At 39.2% G+C, this 14,167-nt stretch overlaps 1 protein-coding gene across 1 annotated transcript in view; it reads left to right on the top strand.

The window, feature by feature from the left end:
- Positions 1-14,167, top strand: part of LOC134666012 (uncharacterized) — a 234,362-nt gene that overhangs the window by 145,137 nt on the left and 75,058 nt on the right. Inside the window, exons 8-11 of the mRNA XM_063523093.1 lie at positions 290-475; positions 5,788-5,916; positions 8,687-8,764; positions 10,433-10,501. Of these exons, the coding sequence (XP_063379163.1) occupies positions 290-475; positions 5,788-5,916; positions 8,687-8,764; positions 10,433-10,501 (462 nt within the window). The remainder of the gene's footprint in view (positions 1-289; positions 476-5,787; positions 5,917-8,686; positions 8,765-10,432; positions 10,502-14,167) is intronic.

Raw genomic sequence — 14,167 nt, 5'->3', positions numbered from 1 at the left:
TCGTACATTCCGCGCGCGCGTCGCATTCAGTGTCATAACCTCATAACCGCCTAACATAACGGCATTGATAACACACGCGACAGTACTTCTGGCCATACCCGTTACAGTCTACCTTCTCAGGCGGTCTAGCATAAGTTGCGTTCTCGCGCGCGACCCATACATCAAGCCGATCAAGCGCAACTTCATGTATGGACTCGGGCGCGAGAACGCAACTTATGCTAGACCGCCGGGAACTATTTAGAAAATCGGAACATTAACGGCCATCTTAAACAACCAACTTTCTGCGCAGTCGAACCAGCAGCTCCGGCGCTACGAGTCGCTCTGCGCGCAAGCGCGCGCGGTGTCGAGCACAGCGGATCTCGCGCACCTAGCGCGCGCGCTGCTGACGTCCCAGCCTCCTGCGCGACCGCCGCGCCGCGAGTTCCTGCCGCCGTACCCGCCTGAACCTGATGACCCGCCACTCGACGTTGCTGCGGTAATTTCCTTCTTATGCCTCGGCCACTGAACGCACGCTCCGAGCGTCACGAGAATAGATGGTCACGAGCGTCCACACTCGCCAACCACCATACATTTGTGGCGTCAGTGTCGAGCGTGCACGCTATCCTGCCGCTCTGGGTGTGTGTTTCGCGACCCTAGTGTTATAGATAAAGCATACAAGATAAATTGGAAGTAGTTTAGCGTAAAAGTTCCTTTTTAGATCCAAAGATTTTTGGCCTCTAAAATTTGTCATTTAAATGAATGACTTTCCGTTTGACAGAAAGTTAAAATTTTACTAACAGATTTTTGTGGATTGGATCTTTTACCCTAAACTACGTCCAATTTTAGATCCCATAATGATACTGTCTATGGTTTTCGAACTCTTCTTGCCACATGATGAATTTAAGTCCGAAATAGTAGAAATATAATCGCATATATAACTTCAATTCAAGATAGATTAATTTCGCCAGGACTGAGTCCTGAGTCATGAATGGAAAGTCAGAAGGACAGGTGACTAAACACTGCCCTCTGCCGCGGTATTGTTGACGTTCAGTCAACAGACGACGAAGAGACTTTCGATTTTATTTGGTTAAAGCATTTATTTGAGTCGAATGAATTTAAATCATAAGCTAAAATAAAATAAAAGGGAACTACAGCCAACCGCAATATTGAGTGTGTCGTTACGCAAACATACTGCCTCGACCAATATCACTAATAGCGCTTAACAGGTCGGCTTCCGTATTGAAAAGATTCGGATATAGCAACACGTGTAAGCTCTTTCCAATCTTTCCATATATCTATGTTGGCGTGTCCCAATGGGAATTATTAAGAAAATGTTATTGTTTGTTCTAACTATTACCTCCTCCTTGAATCGTATTCCTCATAGGCCTCATAGCTGAGGGTCGTGACCTCTATAAATTACTTTTCGAACGATTGCTTTCCACGTGTTTCGGTCTTGGGCAATGTTGATGGCCTCGTGAATTTACTTGCCGGAGTTGTCACTGATTTGATCAGTCCATCGCATAGGACTTCTTCCTCTTCGATATCCCTCTTTTTTTCCTGTCACCAGCATTTTCTCCAGAGAGGCGTGTCTTCTGGCTATGTGACCGAAGAAGTCAAAGATTCTGCGTAGACAGATCGTCGATAGTCTCAGGGTGATTCCCACTTCGCGTAGGATAGATACATTCGTAGGCCTCCTCTTATGCGCGAGAGGGCTTGGGCTATAGTCCCCACACTAGCCCAATGCGGATTGGGGGACTTCACATACACCTTTGAATTTCTTCGCAGATGTAGGTATGCAGGTTTCCTCACGATGTTACAATGTGAATTATTTTTTTAACGATTTATATGATAGTGTTTCCGTGACCACAGCTGGCTCAACTGAAACGTCGAAATTTAAGGTAAAAACAATGAAATTATATCACGGTAGACCTGAACTACAACAACTAAATATTAGAGCATTTCTCAAAAAGTTCTGTAATTAAATATTTGCTTTCCTAATTGTATAGGTAATAAACGTAGTATATGTATAAGGTAGTTGATCATAAAACATTAAAATCGATACCTCGAATCAAGTTGCTCGGCAAACATCAAGTTCCCGCACAACTTGAGTGTGCTAGAGTTAACTTTATAATGCAACAAAGTTAGTCCCAGTGGGACTGCGGTCTGCATCTAAATCCCAGGAGGCGAACTGTCGCATACCAAGAAAGACAAACTATAGTTCGGGTGTTGTTTATCTTACGAGGTGAGTTGGATTAAGATCTATTCAGACGTATTTGTAGTCGCACTACATGACATTATATAACGCTTATCAGATATAGCCAGTAATTTATGTATGCTGTATCAATGTTCGCGCGATTAGAATATCTCGTTGGATTTTGATGTACCTAATAAGCATGACTTCATTAAATATAAGGAAACTTGTTTAAATATTAAAGCATAAGTTTTCGTAAGAATAAGTATTAATTCTAACACATGATTAGTGCTTGAGACACATCATTGTATTAAGAGTTGTACTTGCGGTCCAATCACATGTTTCTTTAGTTACTATTTTGATACTGGCTTTATTGATACTATAATACCTATGTCTGCTTCAAAGCAGACTTATATGTTCCTGGATTAAAGTATCAATCTTCCTAAGGGTATAATATAATGGAATTGGATCGACGGATATTAGTTTATCCCCTAAGGAAAAAACGTACAGTTCATCAAAGTTTTAACTAAAAACTGAAACAATTTGCCGTAGCGAATGAAAAGGTTTACGGTGAAATTGAATTTCACTATTACATCGCCGGTATTTCAATTTGAGAAGAAGGATTATCTACGTGAAAGTATTATGAATTCTAGAGTACTAAATGCAGTAAAATCTAATTGCATTTGCGTACGTGATTAGGTATTCTACGTTACCTCTACTTAATACTATAAATGCAAAAGTAACTTTGTCCGTCTGTCCTTTTAAACCGGTAAACCGTTCAACCGATTAACCGGTAATTTATGTTTTACTACGCAAATCATCATTCTATGCAGAAAAAGTTAGGGACAGAAACTAGTCAAAACAAAAACTGTTACTTTGTTTTATTAGTAATATTTCGTATCTCGTCTATGCCATATGCGGCCAAACAATATTGAATTCAGATTTATTCAGGCAAAAACTATCTCACTCTCATATTACACTGCATGTACGGACGTAGTTTCTACATATGGTACGATATTGGATATTAAAATAAAATAGAGAAATATTTAGGAGGTAAAGGAATAAGTAAGTGCGTTAGTGAGAGCTAACGCACCGCTCCGCAACAATTCGTTTCTTTCTAATTTAGTATAAGGAGTATAAGTATCATATTTAACAACAAGGTTCGCTTAGCTATGCCACATAGAATGCCTCTAAGGGCCAACCCACTCTAGCGTCTTTCGAGCGTCGGCGTCTAATCAGCGCTATGAAAAATGGCGTCGCTGCGCAGTTGCGTCAACGTTGCGTCAAGCAGCAGCCATAGAGTTGACTAGACGCCTACGCTCGAGGCGCTAGTGTGGGGTGGCCCTAACAAATTGATTGTGGGTGCTTTGTGCTTTACAATGCTAATTACTTTCATACACAAAGACCATTTTGATAGCATTGACATAAAATATGTGTATTATTAATGTTTCAATCTTTGACGGCCATGGTTAAATTTGTTTGTTGTGAGGAAGATGGAAACCACTCAAACGCTTCATCATGCTAAAAACATTAATAGTATTAATAGGTATTATAAAAGCATTGTCGGAAATGAAGAGGTGTCATTTACTACGTACCTATAGGTACATTAATTTGAAAACTGGAAAAGCGGATATTTATATTAAACCTACATAGTTTACTGTTATAAATAGAGACATTTCTTATAACAGATTTACACCAGAGCTACAATACGGGGTCAATTTGGACCCAATATATCTTCGGGCCATTCCATTTAAATCTCCTAATAGATTCACTCGAGGAACGGCCTCTTCGGACCCTTTCGGGATAAGTGAGAACACCCTGTTTTTATCCAAACCAATCTACCGTAAGAGATAAAAGCAACGTATTTGTCGAGTCGGGATCTCTTTATCTATACTTGCTGAATAAAAGTAAATAAATTGAATGTAAATAGAAATAAATGTACGGTGACATCAAATTATCTATAAATATAAATGTATAGACACCGACAAAGCTAAGTTTGAACCATTTTGGCAATGACTAACAATGCATAGGAGCGCCACACTTCACGACATGTAGTGACGTACGGCTCGATTCTGAAAATGTATTAGATCTCTACTAGACCTCAACAAGTTACGATATGGATAATTTAAAGATATTTGTAAGATAGATACGTCAAATTTGACGTTTCCGCGATTCTGGAGGTCCTCTTGAACGACTTCGACAAGATAGATATGTCAAATTTGACGTTTCCGCGATTCTGGAGGTCCTCTTGAACAATTTCGACAAGTTATGACTTAGATATCCAAGTCACATCTAGTCGATATCTAATGTAAATCTAGTTGATCTCCATATCGTTTCTAGATCTTGTGATTATCTCGTTTCCCGAATACGCGTGGTAGTACTTGGCATGAAAACTTAAAAACATGGTTGGACTCTATTCACAAACGCATAGGATCAAGCCCTAAAGGATCGTTTGTCCTTATCTGTCATTTTGACATTTACCTATGTTTGTTAGAATGTGAAAACGCAGCCTGACAAAGTCGCATTATAGTCAGACCGTAAAAAGTCTGCAGCGATTTTGATAGCCCACGCAGTGCAAGTGTCATTCGTCAAACTTCTATAAAATTATGACGTATACCTACATAACACTTACACTGCGTGGGCTACCAATTCCGCTGCAGACTTAGTTTGGAGCGACTTTATTTATGCGAATATACAACCGATATATATGAGTAGTTATGTAAAAAAGATAACGTACGTATCCCATTCAAATTAATAAATAACCAAACAAACAACAAACCCGCAAAACTATCAAATATTGAAACTTTACGTCAGATATACTTTTATTTGCTTTTTACGAATCTAAATAAAACTGCAAAATGTGTCAATTCACTTAGTGAATATAAAATAAACTCGTGTTATCAAATATAAATGGCTTCGTATACCAATGAACTTTAGATCTTAGCCCCAGGCTAAATCGAGCTTGCCGCTTTAACATTTCGAATTAAGTTGTGAGTGACTATTGTATGAATTAGGTATTGATTTTATGCAGCTAAAACTGAATTCAAATTGAACAGCTAAATACAGTCGACATTGTCACGCTTTTAGCACTATCGAATAATGTATTCAACGAGTGTAAACTCGCGTTGAATATATCAGTAAATAGGTATGCATTATAGTGTAATATGTAGGTAAACAATGTAAACATAATTAAGTAACTTTGATAATTTGTTTAGGATAAGTAATTTGATCGTTCTATGTGTATATTAGTAGGCAGTTAATTAGATATCTTATGTGATCTGTATATAAAGGTAATTAGATCCCCTGACTATCATGATACCCTGATAAATGATAATTAATAATTAATACCCTGCCCTAGTAGCACGGTCGCATTTTTATCATTTGTCACCATGCCTGTCACGTTCTAACAAGTATGTAAGTGCGAAAGTGACGGGCATAGTGATAGTCGATAAAAATGGAACCATGCTGAGCCCGCTGATGTACTATTACAGAGAATATTTAACGTCAATGGATGATTTTTTATTATGAAATTTATGACATAGGAGCCCGAACAAAAATATTTGATAGGAAGGTCCTTCACTAAGCCATGCCGTAATAAATATGACTATTGTGTACAGGAGGTGATGCCACCGGTGCTACGCGGGGAGATGCTACTAGACCGTATGGGCGGCGGCCAGGCGCGCATGAGCTACGAGCAGCTGCGCAAGGACGCGCAAGACCTGGAGATGCAGATCAAGCAACTACAGGTACTTTAGCGCCATAACCCCGTACAGGAGATACCACCAAGTTGCGTGGGGAGATGCTACTAGACCGCATGGGCGGCAGCCAGGCGCGCATGAGCTACGAGCAGCTGCGAAAGGACGGGCAAGACCTGGAGATGCAGATCAAGCAACTACAGGTACTTTAGCTCCATAACCCCGTACAGGAGATACCTCCAAGTTGCGTGGGCAGATGCTACTAGACCGCATGGGCGGTGGCCAGGCGCGCATGAGCTACGAGCAGCTGCGAAAGGACGTGCAAGACCTGGAGATGCAGATCAAGCAACTACAGGTACTTTAGCTCCATAACCCCGTACAGGAGATACCTCCAAGTTGCGTGGGGAGATGCTACTAGACCGCATGGGCGGCGGCCAGGCGCGCATGAGCTACGAGCAGCTGCGCAAGGACGCGCAAGACCTGGAGATGCAGATCAAGCAACTACAGGTAATTTTTTTTTTTATTGGAAAAAAGGTAATCATTTGACCACAATCTCACCTGATGGTAAGTGCCGATGCAGTCTAGGATGGAACATGCTTACCTAAAAGATGTCTATGCGCGCATGGGCGGCGGCCAGGCGCGCATGAGCTACGAGCAGTTGCGCAAGGACGCGCAAGACCTGGAGATGCAGATCAAACAACTACAGGTTCTTTAGCTCCATACCCTCGTGCAGGAGATACTAGAAGCGTTGCACGGAAAGACGCTACTCGACCGCACGGGCACCTAAAATGAAATGAAAATAAAACATGATGACACGACATGAGCTACGAACAATAAAATTACAGATACGTTTTCTTAGTAACCTTACAGGATATAGCAACTAAGTACATGGTTAATTTAGTCAGATGGTTATTACAAGTGTTCACTTTTTTTCAGAAAGTTGATCACTCTGTTTTTTTATACACTTTTATTGCGTTACAAAGTAAAGATATTGCTTAGATGGTGAGTAAAGCAAAGTATGGTGCTATAGCATTTTTTTTTTAAGTGAAACCATGAAACTTTTATAGATCTATTCTATAGGTCCATTTTCTGAACCAGCCTAAGGTGCTGCCAGTGGTTAGAAGGCTATCCATTAATTACCGAATATTCAGTAACTATTTATGTAATAACTTCAGTTCAACGACGCCGCTCGCTCAGCCGTAGCCGATATATTATTTAATCAACCAAAATGACAATGGAATACCGTAATATTCAAATTCTTGATTTGCGTGTGTTTAATAAAATTACTAGCAATATTTCCTACAGAGGCGAGTTTCTTTGAATCTCCCTTGTTTGGGCGAACTCCTGACGAATATTTCCCCTGTAAATCACTTCAACGGAAGCCTCCATTACGCTGGATGAATTTGCGTTGCCATTGACAAGCGACGCGTGATGCGAAAGGCGAAAGGTTTTGGAATCACGTTAATTTGAATACGTCTCGTCTCGGTAATTGAAAAGGTTTTTACTTTCTCTTATAAGTCATAAACAAACGTGAAACATTAAATTGTGATCTAAAATTATCTTTTGATGTATTTAAAAGTGTTTTTCCTACAGGGGACATGCTACCATAAAATATACATAATAAAACTATTCACTGACATTTTAAGTAGTTAAGGAACTGCTAACTGAAGCAAATATAATATCATTTGTAATATATAACGTTTCTAAGAATGATCGAGCTCAGAACTTTTTGCTCAAAAATAAATAGCTACCTACTTTTTAGAGTTTTTAGTAAAACGTTCTTTTCTCGCCAATGTCAACAACGTAGGTCCGCTTAATGCGACGCAAATTAAATACCTACCTACTTATAAAGAATATATGTTGGTACAAGTTCACCCATGTTTATGTTTGTATGTCATTACAACAAAACCTCTTCTTTACCCCCTCATGTCCTCAAAACATTCGTAAAATGCAAAATTTACCAGTCCTGAGTCCTCTGTACCCATTCCGTTCCGTAGGTACTTTCCCAATCCCCTTCGGCGCCCAACTTAGGTAAGTATGTGAAATTTAATTAACAAAGCATTCGGGAAAAAGTAAGCAATCTTTTCACTTTAACTTCACGTGTCTGCTACGTAAACGCAATCTGAAAAATGTAACAGATTTAGACAAACCACAGATTGGGTACTTATTATGATGAGGGTCTTATTATTAGCATAAGAATCCATCTTCTGTAATGGTGTAGCCTACAGCTACAGAATATAAATTTCAAGAAAATCAAGCCTGTAAAAAAAAATCCGGCCAAGAGCATATCGGGCCATGCTCAGTGTAGGGTTCCATAGTTACCCGCTTGCTGCCACAACGGGCTGCCTTGAACGGTGGCTATTAGGTGGTATCCTGTGTATAACAAGCAAAACGAAGTACCTTTGCAGCACTTTTACTAAGAAGCCTCTTTGCAAAAACTTTTAGGTTTTATGTACCTATACTAAGACGCATGTTTGGTAGTCATGAGATCTTGCTCTATATGCGACAGTAACCTATTAAGCTATTCCCTATTGAAAGTCCAAGAATGTAGCGGCACTGCATCGTGTAATAAGCCTTTATGAGTGTCACATTGCTGGACGAAGGCCTCCCCTCTATCCCGCCATTTGGTCCTATCCGATGCACACTCCCGCCACTCTTTACAAAATGTATCAAGGTCGTCTCGCCATCTCCGTTTCGGTCTTCCTCTGTCCCGAGATCCATCCCGTGGGACCCAGTCTGTAGCTAGTGGTCCAGCGCTCCGGGTACATTTGGCAGACGTGCCCTGCCCAGAAACCACCTTACAAGACGATTTTGTTCACAGGACGGATTGGAGGCGCTCGCGCGACTCCAGGCTCGCGGGTTGGAGACAAACATGTACAGCAAAGTCAACGAGATACAGGTGCGTAAAAATCATAATTAAAATCTGTTTATAAAAAATACCAAACCGAATATACATATACAGAACCTCCTCCTTCTATGAAATAGAAGGCGGTAAACAAACAGGTACCTACCTACTTAAATTAAAAGTATGGCTTACAGTGACGGATGAAGACATTAATGATAAAAAGTAGGTACGTACGATAGTCAGAAGCAGTGATCGTCCGAATCGTCTTACTAAAGTAGGTATAGTTGGTCAAGCAGATCTTCTCAGTAGAAACAGGCAGCAAATTTGAAAAATGTAAGCGCGAAGGGATATCGTCTTATGGAAAATTTGAATTTAGCGCCTTTTTCTACTGACAAGATTTGCTTGACCATCTATATAACTTTTTGAAAAACCTCAGTTTTGCACTCAAATCAGGTATACCTAATGGTTGTTATTGGTTGTTTTGTATTAGACCGTACTTGCCTACATAATTATTTTATGACAGTCACTACAAAAATGGTGAAACACCTTGTTGTTGTAATTTTGTAGAGTATGTGTGAAAAGAGAAGAGTCGTAGAATATATTGGTTCCTATATAATCCACGACCCTTCTGCACAGGGCGGCTACCGCGAAAAACGAAATTCGCAAATTGCGGGGATCTTTCTCTTTTACTCCAGTGAAGGCGTAATTAGAGTGACAGAGAAAAATCCCCGCAATTGACGATTTTCGGTATTGGCGGTAGCTCTACAGACTCTATTGTAAACGTTTTGTTTCTTCGCAATTTTTTTTTAACTTTATTTACCGTTCCTTACTCTCAGTTCTTTAAAAAACACTTGTACCTATTACCGTCAGTTTAAATACGGATAAGCTAAAACAAATGCTGGTAGTTGAACGTCATTAAAAATTCACGCTCAGTCTGATTCTGCGGTTAAAATAAACGTATCAATTCAATTCCTCTTGGCCCGATTATTGAAGCGGCGGCCTAAAATATTCCGGAAAATAATAGCTTCCGGAATTCGTTTACACGAAACGGAATTATGCACTTGTAATATGACACTCAATTAAAATGACCGGTACCTCTTTTGAATAGTAATTCGTACAAAGGCACCAATTACGAATAAGTAGACTGTAGGTACCTAACATAGGTACTCGTATAGTCCTCAAAGATAAAAGACAGAAAATCAGGTTTCTACAACAAGTAAAATATTTTGTTGTCTTCTCGTACTTTAATTTAGGTAGGTTTACCATTTAAGTAGCTAGTTCTACTTAAATGGTGTGGTACGCAGGCATCAAAAATAAGAATAAAACAACATTTTTTCTTAAAGTTTAGCCTAACATAAACGGTACAAATGAAGTACCTACCATAATAATTATGTTCACATATGTTATGTTACGATCAAGACTTAAGCGACATCTGTCTTTTGCAACTTACATTTATTTAGATTAAAAGTTTTAACAACAGCGCCATCTGTTAAAGGGTGCTCAAACTGAATAACGCCAACCGTCACAATGGTGTTCCATTCCAAAGCTACGTACTCAGAGCGAACTATAGGGAGCGTTCATAAACTGCTAGGGGGCAGCACACTCTGTTTATTGGCGCGAACTCGCGAAGTATAAATGTCAAGTTTTAGGTTCCGGTTTAGTCCACAAGTAGTCGTCTTTTCTGTTTGCGAACAGGACTGATATACATTTTTACTTTGCCAGGAGGACGTATCTATGAAAAAATACGACTACAGGGCGACACAACTTCATCTTGCTGCAGTAAGAGCTCAGGTAAGTCCCAACCTATTTATTACATTACGACTAATAATAAAAACCGGCCAAGTGCGAAACGGACTCGCACACGAAGGGTTCCATGCCATTAAGCAAAAAACGGCAAAGAATGAGGTTTGTTGTATACGCCCCACTTAAATACTTATTTTGATAGTACTTGTTGTTTGTTATAGCGGCAACAGAAATACATCATCTGCGAAAATTTCAATTGTGGAACTATTACGGTCCATGAGTTACAGCCTGGTGACAGACAGACGGACAACGGAGTCTTAGTAATAGGGTCCCGCTTTACCCTATGCGTACGGAACCCTATAAACGGAATAAATCAATTAACTGCTCATGTAGGTATAAAATATCGTAGCGCGAAAAAGTATGCTCTGTTTTAGAGGAAGAGAATATACTTAGATCGCATCCTCCTTGGAACCACAAGTCTTGTAACCCTAAAACCATTTACCGTAGCCTATGGATATAATCATCGTTAGATGACAAAAAAAGACTTATTATGTATGGAGGTATATGGAACCCCAGAAAAGCCTTTATTCTGCAGCTACACTACACTACGCTTGTTTTTTGATGACATTTTATTTATCTTTTATGTCTGTTATACCTATTATGTAAGACCGATTTACCGTGCTAAAGCTAAAATATATTAGATCCCTACCAGATTCATAACAACATAGGTACCTAATAGTTACTTACGGAATAGGTACTTAGGATAGGGTCGTGTCGATTATCTTATCTGTGGTCGTGCACGCAAAAGGAAGTCAAGTGGTGCCAACCCTAATAATTGCTCGGAGCAATGCTGAGCCGAGCGGAGCCGAGTTTGACCGAAGTCAGGAGTTTCGCACCCCTGGCTTTACAGTAGGTCATTTTTTACATAGGTAAGGTACGGAAAGTGCTTATTCCCGCACTAGCGCGGGAAAGTAGCAACAAAATGTAGGTACCTATTGTAATTTTTTTGCAATATTTTATATTACCATCGTCCAATTAAGTACTTTACTATGATAAGCAACATTAATGACATACTTATTACATTTTATACAACTGATGTTGTCTGCACTGTCTGTATACGGTCATCTCTAGTCTACAGCATGTACATTTAAAGTACCTATATACATCAAACTAGGCTTCTGAGACGGCTACTAAAATATTTCGTTGCTGGCCAACTATGTAGTCTTTCTTCTAAGTGTTTACATTCCGACAGGCTGCTGGGCACGGGCCGAAAGCGCAAGCGCCAAAGCCTTTGCACATGTGCAGGGTACCGGCAGCTTGAATCAATAGTTTCAACTTTTCCCGCTTTTAATTCAGTGCTTGAAAGTTCTTCTTTTGCGGAGCTTTAGCTGTTAGGATTTTTTTGTGCTTGCTGTTTTCGATATAGGTCAACAATCAAACTCTGGTAAGTTTTAACCAATAAAAAATACCTACCATAGTTTTAGTGTTTATTTTTTTGTTTTTTTTTTAAATATTTTTTTTATTCATCTTTTTTTTAGTTACTTCATTTATGAAAATTATATTACTCAAAACATTTTTAACATTATAAAACAATTACATTGAATATTTTCCGTACGTACGATTGCCGCATTGCGCACAGCCTCCCATTCAGTCTGAGAAGTGATCTCGCAGGCACACATAACCTTGCGACGCTCCGTGTACATAACAAATCACTCGCCAGTATCTATAATACACGTGTTTCCGTCCCTTAACGTCAGTTTTATTCAGCAATCACGGAAAATAAACTGAAAATTAAATTCCGGGCCAAAATGGGCTGGATATCAATGAAGAATCATATGGTAAGTTTATCGCAACTAAGACTTCTGTCAATACATTTCATATTACGATATTTTATTAAATAAAAACATATACTACATGGTCAAATAAAAAAGTACCATCTGATTTATTAAACGTACAGTATTTATTTCACGGTGACACGTATATTTATGAAAAATAACCTAAAACGCTCTTCCTTTCGCTCAAAGATACGATACAATTAATCTATTGATTGTTTTAAGGCAATTAATATTGTATAGTTGTACATTTCGTTTTGTCATCTCATCTAGTGAGAAAAGCATTAACTTATCTAGAAATATTTTCCGTGCATTAATTTTTCAGTTAAATTGACCTTCCATAACTTCCGTAATAATAATGGCATCAAACAATAATTAATTAAGCTGCCCCTCCAGCAAATGGCGCGATAATGAGATATTGCATTTTTGTCCTATAAGTGTAGCAAATTAGCAAAATTCTGAAATAAAAACTTTTGTTCTTGTACTTTGTGCAGTTGTGCACATAATATACATACACCAATGGCATTAGTGTTGTAATTTGAATTTAACAGATACACAGTAAGTAATAATTTTATCTGACATTTTAAAAGAAAAGGAGCTCCCCTCACTCTTCTTCTTCAACCTAGCGATTTCCCGGCCTAGCGCCAGGGTCAGCTTTCCTGCCCATTCTTCTTCAATTTGCGCGGTCTTCGGCATCTTCAGGCGTGACTGGCGTGAGATTGTTCCCTTCCATGTCCGCTGTCACGACGTCCAGTCAGCCTCACTATAAACAAAATTCAAGCAGAAAATTAGGCTCAAGAAGAAAATTTTTATCACCCATTTTGTCAGTAGAAAAAAAAACGCGAATTTTAATATTTGCATGGGAGATCGATCCCTCGTGCCTATATTTTACAAATTTCCCGCTCTTGTTCACTGACAAATCTGGCTTGCCAGAGTACCTACAGTATGTCTACAGGAAAACAACAGGAAAATTTAAGATGTGAACCTAAATAGCTGTGTATGACCCACCCAAGGCCCCAACGTTGTCTGTTCTCTTTGAGGGCGCAACAACTAGTATCACTCTCTCTCCTCTTTCTTATAAAAATATCATTTGTCATAAAAGGACAACCATACTGTTCACAAGATGAACTTCAAATCAAGTTGTCGCTGTTTTGGTGGTTGGCTTGTAAAAAAAACCGGGCAAGTGCGAGTCGGACTCGCTTACAAAGGGTTCCGTACTATAATGCAAAAAAAGGCAAAAAAAAAAACGGTCACCCATCCAAGTACTGACCCCGCCCGACGTTGCTTAACTTCGGTCAAAAATCACGTTTGTTGTATGGGAACCCCACTTAAATCTTTATTTTATTCTGTTTTTAGTATTTGTTGTTATAGCGGCAACAGAAATACATCAAGCATGTGAGTGGCTAGCTATTACGGTTCGTGAGATACAGCCTGGTGACAGACGGACGGACGGACGGACGGACAGTAGAGTCTTAGTAATAGGGTCCCGTTTTACCCTTTGGGTACGGAACCCTAACAAGACATGGAAAGCTATCCCAAAGAGAATATAATCACTACGATTCAATTACCTAATGAAGAACTTCCCGCAATACAATCATGGTCAAATTTAAAGGAACGCAAAAAAATACTAATTTTGAAATTACTTTAGGTGTAGTAATCCGGTAAGTAATTAAACCATTTTTTGCGTTAGGTATTCTAAATTTGACCATCAATATATTTGACATATAGCTAGTCAAGCAAATCCTGTCAGTAGAAAAAAGCGCGAATTTCAAATTTTCTATGAGACGATATCCCTTTGCGCCTACATTTTTCAAATTTGGCGCCTTTTTCTACTGACAAGATCTGCTTGACCAACTTTATTATTGTTTTTTGCATTACCTGC

The sequence above is a fragment of the Cydia fagiglandana genome, chromosome 7 (genome assembly GCF_963556715.1).
Source record: "Cydia fagiglandana chromosome 7, ilCydFagi1.1, whole genome shotgun sequence".
NCBI classification, from domain to species: Eukaryota; Metazoa; Arthropoda; class Insecta; order Lepidoptera; family Tortricidae; genus Cydia; species Cydia fagiglandana.
Note: the sequence above shows the minus strand (reverse complement) of the source record. Positions and strands in the feature narration are given on the sequence as shown.